Source organism: Ostrinia furnacalis, unplaced genomic scaffold (genome assembly GCF_004193835.3).
Source record: "Ostrinia furnacalis isolate ACB-3 unplaced genomic scaffold, ASM419383v2 OfSCF0710, whole genome shotgun sequence".
In the NCBI taxonomy this organism is placed as follows: Eukaryota; Metazoa; Arthropoda; class Insecta; order Lepidoptera; family Crambidae; genus Ostrinia; species Ostrinia furnacalis.
The window spans coordinates 846,117-863,218 of record NW_021130949.1 but is presented as its reverse complement, the minus strand read 5'-3'; the positions used below and the strand labels follow the sequence as shown (position 1 = coordinate 863,218).

The 17,102-nt window shown below is 39.2% G+C and overlaps 1 protein-coding gene across 7 annotated transcripts in view; it reads left to right on the top strand.

The window, feature by feature from the left end:
* The window catches only part of pnut (septin 7-like protein pnut), a 54,114-nt gene extending 41,586 nt beyond the window's left edge, over positions 1–12,528 (top strand). For all 7 annotated transcript variants that reach the window (XM_028300324.1, XM_028300325.1, XM_028300323.1 and 4 more), the window contains 9 exons: positions 2,234–2,557; positions 3,385–3,544; positions 3,741–3,951; positions 4,341–4,596; positions 4,875–5,070; positions 6,451–6,619; positions 9,601–9,679; positions 10,210–10,430; positions 12,228–12,528. In XM_028300324.1, coding sequence (XP_028156125.1) covers positions 2,234–2,557; positions 3,385–3,544; positions 3,741–3,951; positions 4,341–4,596; positions 4,875–5,070; positions 6,451–6,619; positions 9,601–9,679; positions 10,210–10,430; positions 12,228–12,279 — 1,668 coding nt within the window. In that variant the 3' untranslated portion in view covers positions 12,280–12,528. The remainder of the gene's footprint in view (positions 1–2,233; positions 2,558–3,384; positions 3,545–3,740; positions 3,952–4,340; positions 4,597–4,874; positions 5,071–6,450; positions 6,620–9,600; positions 9,680–10,209; positions 10,431–12,227) is intronic.
* The last annotated feature ends 4,574 nt before the right edge of the window (positions 12,529–17,102 follow it).

The following is a 17,102-nucleotide window of genomic DNA, read 5'->3' as shown; positions in this document are numbered from 1 at the left end:
AAAATATAGAGAAGTAGACTTTGACATCTATTTAACGTTTGGTTTGTGGCTTTAGTCAGCTTGCTAATAAAAATCTAAAAATTTTATATAATTTACGACGTCTGCTGGCCGTATAAGTCGTAACGCGTTGATGTTCTTTTAACATGATTGTGTTTCGGCGTGACTCAAAAAGATTCTTGAAATATTTCATTGATAATCCGGTTGTGGTAGGACGTGATTCATAAATGCCAATGAAGTACGATGTTCTCCACGTGCTACCATATGAGATGTCCAAATGCAGTTTGTGTGTGATGCGACGCATGTCGATGTTGCAACTGCTGCGTGAATGCAGTTGCCAGCTGACAGAGACATCTCTCAAGTCGCCCACTTGGTTAGCAGTCCAAAAAGATATGGTTCGTTTCATTTGAACAGATATTCAACGCATGCTATTCTGTAGAAAATATCTTTACTATTTCATCTTAAGTATCAGTTGATTAAAAATATAATAACAACGTTCCTTATTTGATTTATTATTATAAAAGAAGCCTATCCGCATTGACGCGGGCATCTTTCCATTGTTGGAACATCCCTGGGAGATATTATTAGTATCGTCGACGCAAGCGCATAGGGTCGTTACACTTCGCAAAACTCTACAAGTAAGCGTACCATATGTAGACATCGCATGCCTGGTACGAAGAATTAAGAAATGAGGTATAAATATGTATGTCACCCATCGAACGCGTGCATTGTACCGATACTGCCGTGTCTTATGAATCGTTTTATTTCAATTGTCTCTTAGACCAGATGACATTTGAATGGCCGGGAGAAATCCCGACAGGAAATATTTATCAAAGTAATCGTCAGCTCAGCTTTATCAGCCACTAGAGCAAGAACTCGCTTGATATGTTGTTCAGTGTTTATTGGCAGTCTAGAGTTAAACTACTCGTGTTTATTTTGATATTTGTGGTTTTTATAAAGAAGCTTCATGCATGACGTGTATCAGTTATTATTATTTAACTCTGTTTCTGCAAGGTGTAGGCAGCAGTATTCTAAAAACTGTGGTCAGTCTTGTGTAAAGATCATTATGTTAGTTCCATTCATACATTGTTTTTTCTACTGGCGTACTTATTTGGTTTAAGTAGGTGAGGTGCGATATTGTTTCTCTATCGGTGCAAGCAACCATTTCACAAGTGTCGGTTCAGTAACGATGGTAGTTCTGCGTGACTCAACGCTTTCATACTACAACTTCTCACCTATATAATTAGAAAAGTGATTGCCTTGAGTACTTAAGTTTACTGATTTTGTAAAAGGTGTTGATAAAAATATTTGAGAGCCGCGCATATTACTATCTTCATAATCTGATGTATAAAATAATATTACCTTCCACTCTCATCGTAATTTACTCGTTTATATAATATGTGGATGACGTGGTTGGTTTCACAATTGTAATCCTAGTAAGTAAGTAATATTATTTATAGTTATACATATTGTGAAGCTGTTTGTCTTCCCAAATAAATGAAAAAAAAATATTGCTGTTTAAAGTTAATACCTAGCTTTTCTTGTAATTATTATAGTATAAGTTATTGAGAAAATCATCCGGTTTTTTTTAAGTATAGAAACGAAAAAGTCGCATGTTAAAGACTGGTAGCAGGTTTGACGTACTCAGTATATTACGTATGTTGAACTTGATACAAATCCGATTGGTTAGATAATAAGACGTGTTCTCAGACATCGATGATATAATATAGCTAGTTAAGCTACTCGCACAGACAGTTTATACATAGCCACATAGATGTAGGTCCACTTTTCCTTGGTACTGATGACTCATAATAGAAGCCGGCTAGACCGAGCCTGAGCACAACACCGTACACCGTACAGTATGTATTACCAATCTATGTCGATCGGCAAGTCGAGAGCGAGCGGGTATAAGACACTTGTGGTGGGGGATATCATTAGCGTCTGCCTGTGTTCTGCGATTGACGATGACCCATCTGCCGTTTGATTACACGTTTGGAGAAATACCGTTATGGATTTTCTACCCAATTGCAACTTTGAGCGATTACTTACTACATTAGAAAGGAATGTTGAATTAAATGCCACCAGTGTCACTACAGACATCCGATATTTTGTTTATTGGTTTATAGTTTATCTTAATTACATAGTAATCAATTGTTATGATACTGATGTATAGCTAAACTATTTTCACTTTGAAAAATACTCTCAAATCTAATGAAATTTTTTGTTTTATTTCTAGTTACAAAGTAAACGCGAGCTGTTCTTCAAGTCGGATTCGGTGAGCGGCGGCGTGAGCGCAACCGGGCCGCCTATGGGCGCGCCGCCCGCGCCGCCGGTCGCGCCGTCCGCCCTCAAAGACGCGCTGGCCAAGCGATCCGCCACCCTGCCCGACCACGAGATCAGCCACCACGAGACCAACGGCACAGCGAAGCTCAGCAACAGCGTGTCCGTAGACGCGCCCAAACCACCGACTTCAGCGCCGCCACCCACGCCAGCGCCGCCTGTTCCCACGTCAGCACCACCGGCGACCGCTCCGCTCAGGAGTACAGAGAATATCATTAAGGTACACTTCATATTCATTCATATCTATACTTTGCAACTTATAACAGCCAAAGGGTGAAATTCTACACCCCACCAAGTCTGTGTCCCAAACGTGTGTGTGTTGTTGGCAAGTTCGCTTAATTGATAGCATTTGAACTTTTGCACAAATTGGTCTAGATTCTAGAAACCAGTTATTCAATTAAAGACTCATCAGGTCCTACAACATAGTAATTGCTTCTTCCTTTAGGTAGTATTGATTGAGGCCAAGATAAACTCGACAATTATTTATTAGTAAATAAAAGTATCTATGATATTTGCGATTCCGCTCACGTCTCGTCTACTCAGTTCCCCTGAGGAAGTAACAATGATGATTCATAAAATACGTTCTGCGGTTAATGCGTCGGCAGTTACTTGGCTTCGGTACAACCAATTTGCTACCTACGATGTCTACAATAGAAATAATAGTCAATAATTCTTAGAGTTCTTCTTTCGTTCACCAATTACTGATAGTTAATTGGTTTATTAATTCTCTAACTTCTCGTAGCGCTTTACTGTATACGTTATACCTGTGGTTATACTTTGATAAAATAATTGATATGTGCATAATATGAGCCAAATTCACAATTTTTAAATGAAATCACTGTAAAAAGGAATTAGATTGTTCCCTATCACTACCGCTACCAGAATGTTTAAAAATAAAGATAATTTTATCTCATAACACCGCTGGACTCTGGACAATGACTGTTTGTATTAACTTAACTAGCTTCAACAATGCGGACATTTTTGGGCTTATCATTGAAGCGTCAAATATGCCTAGCATAGAACTTGAATGCACTTTTCTTCTTCTAGAAAACGGATCATCCACCAGTCGCGCCAAAACCAGATTTACCTAAGTTAGAAAAGCCAAAAACCAAAGAATTAGATGGATATGTTGGATTCGCAAATTTACCGAACCAGGTATACAGGAAGGCAGTAAAGAAAGGATTCGAATTCACACTAATGGTAGTGGGTAAGTCTTTATACATATGTTTATGGTTCGTAACAATAATTTTGTTGCTGCGCATCTTTTGATCTTCTGCTGCTGCAGCTTATAACTTGATTTGCGTAAACCACTGTAATTTTGCGTGATAAGAGCCGAAATATATTGACGTATCACGTCCCTTACTGTTACTTGAAATTTATGATTACGTTTTCTTAATTTAAAGGTGAAACCGGCCTGGGCAAATCCACGTTAATAAACTCGCTGTTCCTAACGGAGGTGTACGACAAAGATAAGCACCCGGGCCCGTCGTTGCGCGTCAAGAAGACGGTCGGCGTAGAGACCAGCGTGGTGCTGCTCAAAGAGAACGGCGTCAACCTCACGCTCACCATAGTCGATACGCCGGGCTTCGGTGACGCAGTTGACAACAGCAATTGGTGAGACACTTGATACTTCTATCTTCTCATAGCGTTTCAAAGCGCTTTCTAATTAGAATGTCGGCTTGGTTTTTGTGCTTTACTCGACCAATTAAATTGAGGTAATGGTTAAACAGTTTGTGGGAATTAACGGAACAATTTGCGTAACTTTATTAGTCAAGCCTGTTTAACCTTAGTTCGAACCGAAAAAACTTATTTCCACACTACGTCAATAAATATCTTAAATATGAATGATTCAAAACAATGCCATACATTCGGCATGATCTCATTCGTTGTTGGAATATAAAAATGGGTGAGCACAACCGCATTCTGTGTGTTTAAGATTACGTTAATTGCTCCACAAGTGGAGCATTCGATAAACATACTTAACTGTCTCGTTATCGTTTAAGCTGGCAGCCGATCATCGACTTCGTGGAATCGAAGTATGAGGAGTTTCTGAACGCGGAATCGCGTGTGACGCGCAAGGCCGCGCCGCCCGATACCCGCGTGCATTGCTGTCTGTACTTCATTGCGCCAAGCGGCCATGGTCTCAAGCCTTTGGACGTGGAATTCATGCAGCGACTCGGCGACAAAGTCAATATCATACCCGTCATCGCTAAAGCTGATACAATGACTCCTGAAGAGTGCAAGGATTTCAAAGAACAGGTTGGTTCGCAGCGAATCTTTAAGCGATTCTGAGCAACAGATTCTGGCAACATGATGGTTTTTGTAGTTACGTTATTGAGAGACTGCCTTCCATTCTGACAGCGTAGCTTTTTCTGATATCACATCTAGCGGTAGAGAACCTACTGATAGGTCTTTTAATGCTACGGAAACATTAATACAGCTCCTAATGGACTAATTTTCTCACAAAAATCACTTACCAATATTGAGATATTAGCAAGCGACGTACAATAATACATGAATGTACTATTTTCTTCTAGATAATGAAAGAGATAGCCCAACACAAGATCAAGATCTACGACTTCCCCGAGAGCACGGGCGAGGAAGGCGAAGGCGCGGACGCCACTAAGGCGCTGCGAGGGCGCGTGCCCTTCGCGGTCGTGGGCGCCAACACCGTCATCGAGCAGGACGGCCGCCGCATCCGCGGCCGCAAGTACCCCTGGGGCATCGCCGAGGGTGAGTGGTCATTGGAAGATAGCCCCTACTACAGCTACATAAGATGCTCGGGCGCGCGCCCTTCGCGGTCGTGGGCGCCAACACCGTCATCGAGCAGGACGGCCGCCGCATCCGCGGCCGCAAGTACCCCTGGGGCATCGCCGAGGGTTAGTGGCCATTGGAAAATAGCTTCTCCTACAGCTACATAAGATGCTCGGGAGCGTGCCCTTCGCGATCGTGGGCGTTAACACCGTCATCGAGCAGGACGGCCGCCGCATCCGCGGGCGCAAGTACCCCTGGGGCATCGCCGAGGGTGAGTGGCCATTGGAAAATAGCCCCTACTACAGCTACATAAGATGCTCGGGCGCGTGCCTTTCGCGGTCGTGGGCGCCAACACCGTCATCAAGTTTCAACTACATATTTATTTAGGATGCTGCAGTATTTATCTTGATTCGCGGCTGTCTTCGCATTATGTCCTGTTAGAACTGTTCCTAATCAGTCCGCAACCACCTATTACACATAGATGCCGGGATATGGCACGCGAACGATTTAATATTTTGCCGCCGGTGTATTGTACGTTGAGTAGCCAAAGCGGTGGTAGTAACAACAAGTGACATCGTAGCTGGACAAAAAAAGGTTGGGAACCATTGTTTTATGAAAGTCAAACAATCTTATTAAAGACACGGTCATTGAACAGTACCGACAAGGCTAAGTCTAAAGAGCAGTGTTCGTTCTGCGTTAATGCAAGTACATGTCTCCAGTTCAAGGCTATGAAAATAAGTGGTAATCGATCAAGTATTAAAATTAATATAAATATGTATTTTTAGTGACAAATAGCTAATTTGGATAAATTATGGAAGCAAATTAAGCTTTAAATTATTACAGATAACAGAATAATAATAAAATGTGTGCATTACCGTATAAGCGTTGAATCTATATATATAAAAATGAAACCCGTTTCGCGTTGTCACGGCATCACGTGTGAACGGCTGAACCGATTTCGATAATTCTTTTTTTTAAATGTTTGTGGAAGTCCAAGGATGGTTCTTACGGAAAAAAATATTAAGAAAATCTCTACGCTAAGGCGGTACGAAGTTCGCCGGGTCAGCTAGTAGTCGATAATAATAAGAAATTAATTGTTCCGAGTTAGTAACACACCAATTACCTAGCTTAAACTAGCACGAGCATAAGCTTGTTTAAATGTGATTACATTAGTAGAAAATAGTATAGTCAGTTAATAGGTGGGAATGGTTTCCTGTTATCAGCATTGGAGTCATAACTATTTTCAGTGGTTGTAAGGAAAACGATGTTGTTATTTAGGGATTCAAACGACCTTGTTGATAAACATTTCACGCCATCACAGGGTGGGCAAGATGATGATAGTATTTTTTTAATTTTCAGTCGAGAATCTAGAGCACTGTGACTTCTTGGCTCTCCGCAACATGGTGATAAGAACACACCTGCAAGACCTCAAAGACGTGACCAGCTCCGTGCACTATGAGAACTACCGCTGCCGCAAACTGGCCGGCCTCTCCCACGATGGAAAACCCCACAGGATCAATTCCAACAAGTACGTTTCCTTACCTCACTGTTACGTAGTGTCTTATTCAATCCAAAGACTCCTCAATTATTGTGCGAAATGCATACGTTTGATTAGTCTTTGACAAACACGTAATCATACGAACATTATTAATATTATTGTTTTCCTATTTATTTAACAACATTTACGTTATGTTATAAAGTTAACATTTTATTTATTCTAATTTAATTGACTAATATAAAACTCTTCACTAATATTATAATTTTCAATATTTTTTAATTTGAAGAGGCATGGTTAGTTGTAACAACCTAAATAGACGGGGTTGTTAAACTTAATTATTTATTTACTAATATCCTAACATTTTATTACTGCTGTCACCGCATTTAAGGTGACCAGACTTCTAACATTATTACAGTTACAGTTGTAACTAATAAGGAAATAATAAAATAATGTTTCTGACTAAATTAGGATATGGAACTGATCTTTCTTGAATTTTCATTGCTGCATGTCTGGTCACCTTTTACTGTGTCGATATTTTCTCTTTTGACTGTCGCAGTTGTGTGCTACAGATTATTATTTTGTTATTTTACATTCATTGTGTTCGTAAATTTTTTAATAGCTGCATATAACATTCGTTTATAACTTGAATGTTCTGTGCTTGGGCATGCAGAAATGAAATATTATTGTTAACGTTATAATCATCTAACTTATCATGGGATATTTTAAAAATATGTACCTATTTGTACAATAAATAACATTTGACTTATATTCTCATGTTAGTGATGTTTCGGTAAATCTTTAAAATATCCCAGATGAATATCATAAATCATAATAACTTGCAGTCATACGCTTTTACAGTGGCATTAATAACTGTTTATTGTCCATCACTCGTGAACAAGCGTTGCAAGACGATTACGACAATTTGCGTGTGTCACACATCATTGCACCGTGTGATTTCAATCACTTATGCATTTGCAACCTAAATGCTGTCGCAAGAACTAAATTACCATACTGGATTATTAATGTTATGATTCAGGCCATCGTTACACTTATGATTTTTTATGGACGGAAAATTTCATGAAACGCGATGCAACTTAATTTAATTTTTAGATTTGTTTACGTACAAGCTGTCTTTTAACCGTGGACATATTTTTTTTTGTTTTTATGTCTACTTACTATACTTGAAAGTTGTAGACTGCCTTCATTCACGAAATATTACCATTGCATCGACGCGATGGTTTAAATTTTAATATTCCCTAAAAGGCAGAGTTGTATTTTAATAGATTGCATCTAGTGCAAGGTCTCTCTCGATCTTGATTAACCGCAGAACTTATGAAGTGATGTGTGGTGGTTAAAACCTTAAATACATTATTATATTTTCTTTACAATTAAATGCCGCTGTCGTTTATTATTTAGCGTTCTGAATCCGAGGCCTTTTATTGCTCAGTGAAACTATTAACAATATGAACAATTCACTTTCTCACAAAGACCGTCCACTATTACATGTTTTAATTTGGAACGGATCGTTTTTCATTGTGCTATTAAGTGTCAAGATCGAGGAGTTATTTTAGTAACATGATTGATGTAGACGTTTAATAACTGTAAAAAAATATTTATGGCCCTCGTTAAGTTTTTCCGTAACGTTAGTAATGCCACTGTGGGGTGTGATCACGCGAGCACGGCCACGCGTTGTCGCTAACTTGGTTGTGTTGGTGTTCAGTTTGTGCCCGCAAGGACTGATGAACAGTTTCATGACCGTCTGGTAAGTCTCGACGCGTATGACATTATCTTCTTACTATTTATTTCGTACTCTCATCACTTGATGCACCTGCAGGGTTTTTGCCAGTCTATGTTGTATTGTAGTTGTAAATCAAATATTTTAATAAATATTTTTGAACCGTCAAACACCGGCGGGTTACAAAACGACACGAAAATCGTTGCTTATGACCGGTAATAGTAGTGACTGAAGAAATACTTAACCATTTTTGTGGCTTGTTGTGCAATGAACCCTCTATAATATGTATCGTGTCTAAAAAGCAAATCCTGAGGGTGCCTGGAGTCAAATCTTAAGTAAAACAGTATGAAACTGTGACTTTGCATTCTAGTGCTTACAAAATAATTACCGACCCTGAAAATTGGACTGGCAGGTATCCTATTCTCATATTCATCCACAAAATATATCTGTTTGTTGTGAGTAGAGTGGGATGTGGCTTTGTGTGTTCTTTGCATGCTCTGTTCCTAACAACTATGTGTAATGTGGTCACAGCAAAATTAAATTAATACATAATAAATACCCTACACTCAAACCTCCCTATTGTATCTCTGAAATTAATGATTATGATACACACACTACAACTTCCCTTAGGACCTTTTGCAATAAATCAAGTTTATGAACCAAAACTGTTCTATATTATTCTTTACATTTTAATTTTATTAGCATGACCAACTATATTCTGTGCATACAGCGCATGATATTTTTAAAATAAGTTTTCTTAAATAAAATAGTAACGTAGCTTTGCATTTTTTATTTAAGCTATAAAATGTTTTAATAAATATGTGCTAATGTAGTTTTTTGCGTTGTATAAAATGTCACCGTACCTAATAATTGAAATTCAAAATATTGTTACTCGTTCTACACTGACTTAATTATGTTAAACTAGCTTTCCGCCCGCGGCTTCGCCCGCGTGGAATTTTGTCTGTCACAGAAAAACTTTATCGCGCGCGTCCCTGTTTCAAAAACCGGGATAAAAACTATCCTATGTTCTTTCCCGGGACTCAAACTATCTCTATGCCAAATTTCATCAAAATCGGTTGCGAGGTTTAAGCGGGAAAGCGTAACAGACAGACAGACAGACAGACAGAGTTACTTTCGCATTTATAATATTAGTTGGGATGTCATTATTATTAGGCACACGATTATTATAAATCAATTAGATACATTTCAAATGAAACAGCTTTAATAATATTGAAATACATAAAATACGGTATTATTATGATTAACTTGTTCACAGGAATCCTTTAGCTCAGATGGAAGAAGAAAAGAGAGAGCATGATCTTAAAATGAAGAAGATGGAAAGTGAAATGGAACAGGTGCGTATTTTGCCATGTGATGCGATTGTCTTGACTCTTGAGACATGTTTTATACTTATATTAAAGTTTTATAGTATAGTAGTTAAATTCTGTTATGTGTTTGAATATCAGGCTATTTCCCATTTCAAGTACATATTAAACACTTTCCGGTTACATCATCATTCTGTTTCACGTTATTTCAAGCATTACAAAATATGGATGTTACACCAACAACGTCCTTATTGCATTTTCCCGTTGCCGCATAAATTTGCATCTTTCGAAGTTCAAACTTCTTATAAATTTTATAACATTTCCTGACAAAACACTCGGCCGATTATGTCGGAAATCGCTAAACTACTATGTTTTTTTGTCTTTGCGGCCCTTGTAGCACATCTATCCCCTTTTCGCTGCAATCGACTATTGTTGATGCTCCTCAACAACTTAGTGAGCAATATCTCCGTTCATGACAGCCTATTTGCAAATAGGAGATGCTTGTCATATCTTTGTGTGTGAAAAAATATTTTACTGACTTGACTGTTTTCACCATCCAGGTGTTCGAGATGAAGGTTCGCGAGAAACGCGCCAAGTTGAAGGAATCCGAAGCGGAGCTGAGTCGGCGGCACGAGGCCACGCGGCGCGCGCTCGAGGCACAAGCGAGGGAGCTGGAGGAACGTCAGCGCGCTTTGCAAGCTGAGCGTAGCGCCTGGGAGCGTGAGACTGGCCTCTCACTTGACGACCTGCGGCGCCGCTCGCTCGAGGCCAACAGCAAGGAGTGAGTACACCCGCACCTTACACTGTAGACGCGTCGTGAGGCACAAAAGAAGCAGTTAGAGGAGTGCCAGCGTGCGCTGCAGGCTGAACGCAGCGCCTGGGAACGCGAGACTGGCCTCTCACTTGACGACCTGCGGCGCCGCTCGCTCGAGGCCAACAGCAAGGAGTGAGTACACCCGCACTTTACGCTATAGACTCGTCGTGAGACACAAGCGAGGGAGCTAGAGGAGCGCCTGGGAGCGCGAGACTGGCCTCTCACTTGACGACCTGCGGCGCCGCTCGCTCGAGGCCAACAGCAAGGAGTGAGTGCACCCGCACCTTACACTGTAGACGCGTCGTGAGGCACAAAAGAAGCAGTTAGAGGAGTGCCAAAGGGCGCTTCAGGCTGAGCGCAGCACCTGGGAGCCTGAGACCGGGCTCTACTTGATGACCGGCGGCGTCGCTCGCTCGAGGCCAACGGCAAGGAGTGAGTACACCCGCACCTTACACTGTAGACGCGTCGTGAGGCACAAAAGAAGCAGTTAGAGGAGTGCCAGCGTGCGCTGCAGGCTGAACGCAGCGCCTGGGAGCGCGAGACTGGCCTCTCACTTGACGACCTGCGGCGGGGGGGGGGTCTAAAATCTGAAAAAATCGATGACGTAATTTATGGACGGCCCCTTACACTATAGATGCGTCGTGAGGCACGCTAGGGAGTTAGAGTAACGCCAAAGCGCGCTTCAGGCTGAACGCAGCGCCTGGGAACGCGAGACTGGCCTCTCACTTGACGACCTGCGACGCCGCTCGCTCGAGGCCAACAGCAAGGAGTGAGTACACCCGCACCTTACACTATAGATGCGTCGTGAGGNGTACACCCTCACCTTACACTATGGACGCGTCGTGAGGCACGCTAGGGAGCTAGAGGAGCGTCAGACCGCGCTGCAGGCTGAACGCAGCACCTGGGAGCCTGAGACCGGGCTCTACTTGATGACCTGCGGCGCCGCTCGCTCGAGGCCAACGGCAAGGAGTGAGTACACCTGCACCCTACACTATGGACGCGTCGTGAGGCACGCTAGGGAGTTAGAGGAGCGTCAACGCGCGCTTCAGGCTGAGCGCAGCGTCTGGGAGCGTGAGACCGGCCTTTCGGCGCCGCTCGCTCGAGGCCAACAGCAAGGAGTGAGTACACCCTCAGACTAACTTCGTGTCCCGTTAACGTCTTCAGCTAGAGATATACTGTTGCTAAGGCACGATCCACGACAACTCGCGGTGCATCATACTAGCTAACTTGCAAGCAGCCTCCCAATGTCGATAAACGCCTTTAGAAGTGGGTTCACCACAATAGTCGAAAACAATAGTCGATAACGAAGTAGGAGCTAACGACACTCGAATCGGCATCCGACACTGACACTGTTGGGTTATTGTCACTTTTATAATATTTGGTCTTGGTATTATATGGTGTCAATTGACCCAATTAAGATTTTTGGTGTCTCTAAATTAGATTTATTATTGTAAATATTTAATTCGTTCGTTCGTTCGTTCGTTTCAGCCGAAAGACGTCCACTGCTGGACAAAGGCCTCCCCCAAGGATTTCCACAAAGACCGGTCCTGCGCCGCTTGCATCCAGGTACTTCCCGCGACCTTCACCAGATCGTCGGTCCACCTAGTGGGAGGCCTGCCCACGCTACGTCTTCCAGCTCGTGGTCGCCACTCAAGAACTTTCCTGCCCCAGCGGCCATCAGCTCTTCGAGCTATGTGCCCCGCCCAAATATTTAATTATGAGAATGCATTCCAAAATACTAAAATTACGAATGTATAATTTCAGGACGGTCGACGGCAAGGACAAGAAGGACAAGAAAAAGAAAGGTTTGTTCTAAACGCGATGCGTCGCGCCGGCCCGCACCCACCGTAACGCGTGACTAACCGCGGCCGCACCGCGACTCGCTCCGGTGCGGCCAAAACGCAAGTACTCACTATATGTAAGTACCTATGTTACTTTAACCTAAATTTCGAATTGCAATTTCTCAATAAACCATGTCATGTTCCTGTGTACTATACAGGGTGTTAGGTAAATGGGTATATGAGCCGACACTAGCCCATGTTAACATGGTCATATAAATGGTATGGTGAAGTCAGAAATTTGATATCATCATTTTAACTTTTTTAATTTTCGTACAAAATAAATTTTATTAAATCCGATTTGTATGAAAATTAAAATAATTAAAATGAAGATATCAATTTTCTAACTTCACCATACCATTTATATGACCATATTAACATGGGCTAGTGTCGGCTCATATACCCATTTACCTAACACCCTGTATACAGAATCTTAATCACCACTATGCAGATTGCAGACAACCTTCCGTACATATCGTATTCGAAATTTGTTGAGAAACATAGGTTTTGTGGCGTACGTTACTGTATTTGCCGTACTAGCCTTTGCTAATGAGATTGTCTTGAGATAGGAATTTTTATTAATTTATATGCCTAACTCTGGGATATTAGTGCCATTGTCAATGTCGTGACCTCGTGTCGCTACTGTCGTATACACTAATTGTTTGTCGTGTATGTATTGTTTATCAACATGTTGCTTTAAATCTTGTGTACAGCAATTTACTGTGTGCTCACACCAGACAATTGTCTCACAAATTAACTGTACTAGGAGTACTAGGACTACCCAACAGGGAATGAAAACTTATAACTGTGTAATATAATCTCACATACAAGCATAATATTTTCTTGATTCGTGCAACTCTTTATGTGTGATCGTAGCAATAATAATACTTATGTTAATGGACTCATGAATTAAGGCGGCGACATACAACGAAAAGTTAAGATTTTATGCCAACAAATGAATCAAGAAGAACGTGTGTACTAACGTAATGTAATCAAGCCACTCCCATGCCGCCTAAGTTGATGGGTCCACGTACCCTGTTGGACAGCTATGTCTTACTTACAAAATCGTTTGTTATTATAGATGTTCTGTATTTGGAGTAAGGGCATTGACACGATCTATGTTGTAAATATCAGTATCTGTATCGTAACAGTTGCGCGTAACTCGTAACGACACTCCTTTCTTATTAACTTCTCTCTCTGTCTTTCTACTAATGTTTGTATTGAAAGCAATTCAGATTATGAACTATTTATGAAATTTTCAGATTGGTCTTTTAAGAGTGTTGCAACGGGAATAGCAATATAATTTGGACAGAAGTCCGACCACAACGCACCACTAGTTTAACGAATTATAGTTCTATGGTTAACTAGCATAATGGAACAACGATTAATAAAAGACTATAAAACGTAATAACTATCTGACATAATGGCGACAGCATTCAAACGAATTAGGCGACGTTACTTTTTATGTATTTATTTATAAGGTTTTTTTTCCATGACAAAGCATTTATTATGGATAAGTGAGGCCTAATTTTATACTTCTTGTGTTTCCAAAGGCATTTTATAAAAACATGTTTTATACGGTTATTTATGATTTTTATGGAATTATTTCAGATACTAGCTGATAAAAGTAATTTGCTATAGCACAAACGTTTTTACACATGTGAGATTACTAGACGTTTACGTCCACGAAGATGCCAAATAGCTTGTAATGATGGTCTGCTGTTATCAACTTTAAAATGTCTTAAAAATTCGCGAATTTTGTCATTAATACTAATATGACCTAACATTTTATCGAACTAGTGACAGTGACGTGATTTATCCAGCTCAAATTCATTGTAAAATAAATAATAGATACTTACTAAAGTCTTTACTAATAAATATAGCATTATAAATTTTGCAAAACAGTGTTTTCTGTATACAGATATAAATTTTTCTCATTGTTATATTTATAAGTAGAGATGTTACAAAAATAACGTAGCTATTTGTGATTAAATTAGGTCAACACCATTCTAAATTTTAAAGTGAAATTAGATAAGAGATATTTTTTACTTCTGTATCATTACAAATTAAACGATTTTGGCTTAAATTGGTGCATTCGAATAAACTTGTCGAGTTATAGAATCGCATGGCGTCTCTTGAATACAGTCGAGTCATGGGGGTTTGGTCTTACGGAGATATTGCTTATAAAATTAGTGCGCGAATTGATACCAGATTTTTTAAAATAAAATCTAAAAGTATTTTCGCTTGATATTTTGAATCTAATATGGCTTTGCATGACTCGACATGTATGTATTGGATATCGTGCTTAGTGATATTGAATATGCTCATAGTTCAGTTGTGACATAGACTCTAGCTATAGCTAGGTGTTAGCATTTCTTTATATTATAAGAGGATGAGCCAAGGAAGGGTCGCCTACACACTTCATTGTCGCGGACACTTGATTACTCACCGTTTGATATGAACTCATAAAAATTTTATTCGTGGAGCTTTTTTGGTATTTACTGAATTGTCTCTGGATTTATGTTTTCACTACTAAAAATGTAAAGGAAACAGGATGAATTAATCCAATTATTATTATGTACTCGTACATTCATTATGATCACACTATTCTTAACTTATTTTACCTCGGAATGGTACTCGCATTGACGCGTCTGTTGAAAATAAGACGTTTGAAACGACGTTATGGAATCACATTATTATTATATTATTATTACGTAGATATTAAATGATTGTTATTTCTTTCAATGCACACACACTATCTTCCTTAAAACTTCAAATTACGCCCTTATTATGTAAATATTTTCGTTTAGTCATTATGATTATATGGAACAGATTTATATTCAAGTTAAACTGCTAATAAGTATGTAATTTATGAGACATGCATAATCTTTGTTTAATCAGCATGCCATGGTTAAATTTGTATTATTTCCTACACTACAGTATTGACTTCCGCATTAAAGTTAGGAGACTAGGTGTTAAGATTATGCTTAATTTTGTATTTTGTGTAGGGTCGCGGCCCACTTTACCATACAGATCATTTGCTTAGTCATTACAATGGATATGTGATGTATGATGGGTGAGCAATGAAGTTCAGACGATGTAATATATTGTACCTTTGAATATAAATAAATACGTAATATATAGGATTCGTTTGTTTCATTTAAATCGGTCATCTCAAATAAAAGATAGTTTTCGTATGAATTCTCTTTATTTGGTGATGTATTAGATCACATACACAGTGTTATACATTCGTCTGCCACATCAAAATACAATCCATAAATTCACGAACAACCTCAAAATATTCTGTTATGTAAACAACATAGCTACATCTAGGTATTATATTAATAATAATAATCTTTGGCAGCACTATGGAAAATATACTTCTACTTAATTATTTCAATGAAAATGCAACTTCAAATATATTATTATAACAATCACAACAGTTTTTCGACAATACAATCTTTATCTTTAATATACACATAAATTAATATTAGATTGATTTAAAACATTCGACGATACGTGATTTAAACTAAGATTTTCTGAATCAATAGTCTATCAAAAGTAATTTTATTTACAATACCTAATCTTTTAGCGGGGTTTAACTCCTTCAGGGTTACGATCATTTACACATTACACGAGACAGTAAAAATATAACTATTATAAGTAAGGTACTTTGCACCTCTGATAACAGCGTATCTGCATTAGGCTAATATAGTAATTCATTTTCTTGGTTCATTTAATTTCCATCTTCGATTCATCCAGACTTACCACGCGTGGGTAAATAGGGAAAGGACTATCCGTAGGTACAGTCAGGTGCAAATTTATTTGTATTTAATTTAGCTTATGTATGCGAATAGATTTATAAAAGTGCACATTTTAATTGTTGACTGTACCTGCGAGTATTTAAAGAAAAATAATGGATTTTTTTCAGGCTTTTTTATTTTTATGAAACTAAACATTAAAGGGCAAAAGGGTTCAATAAATTAAGTAAGTAATTTTTTATACATATTGCTTTTGCTAGCAGTGTTTCGATATGCCCAACTATAGGTACTTTTAAGCACTGAAATTCTTAATTTGTCCACACTTTATTAGTCTATCGACTGATTTAATAAATCGAGATGAGGATCGTTAATTTTAGAGAATAATGAAAAACAATGGGAGCCATCGCGCTTTCCTTCGATCCATATCGCGAGCTATGCCATTTCTACTAATAATATAACTAGCTATTAAGTATATTAATGGTACTATTATTGGTGTTCTTGTTCGTGATCCTCTAAATTACTACTATTAAAACTGAAATTATAAGGACGTTGTACTAAACTTCAATAAGTATTTTGTAATATCACAAATCATTGTATTTCTATCACTATACACTAACCCATAATTATGGTACTTTTATTGCGATGGAAGTCAAATTGTGTTTGGAACAACCTACAAGAGAGTATACTTTTTCGCTTAATTATTGCTTTTTTCCATTAATGTAATCCTTAGTACATGACATTACAACTGGGGTATTTATAGTGTTTGATAGTTTTAGTGTACACTCTTGCAGGCTGCGTACGCGCATATTAGCCTGTGGCTCTACTCCGCAATACGATTGTTATTAGTTCGATCTGTCGCTCTCACTCAAGTCATAATTCTAGACNAATTCGACGCGAAAGAAAGAGACGGGTGACGAAACGCACAGACGTCTTGCGGAACAGAACCTCTGACCCGGAGCCTGGATACACAGGCATCCGGTCTATAACCAACAATATTATTACTATATGTGGAGGCACACCGGCTGCTATTGCAGATAAAA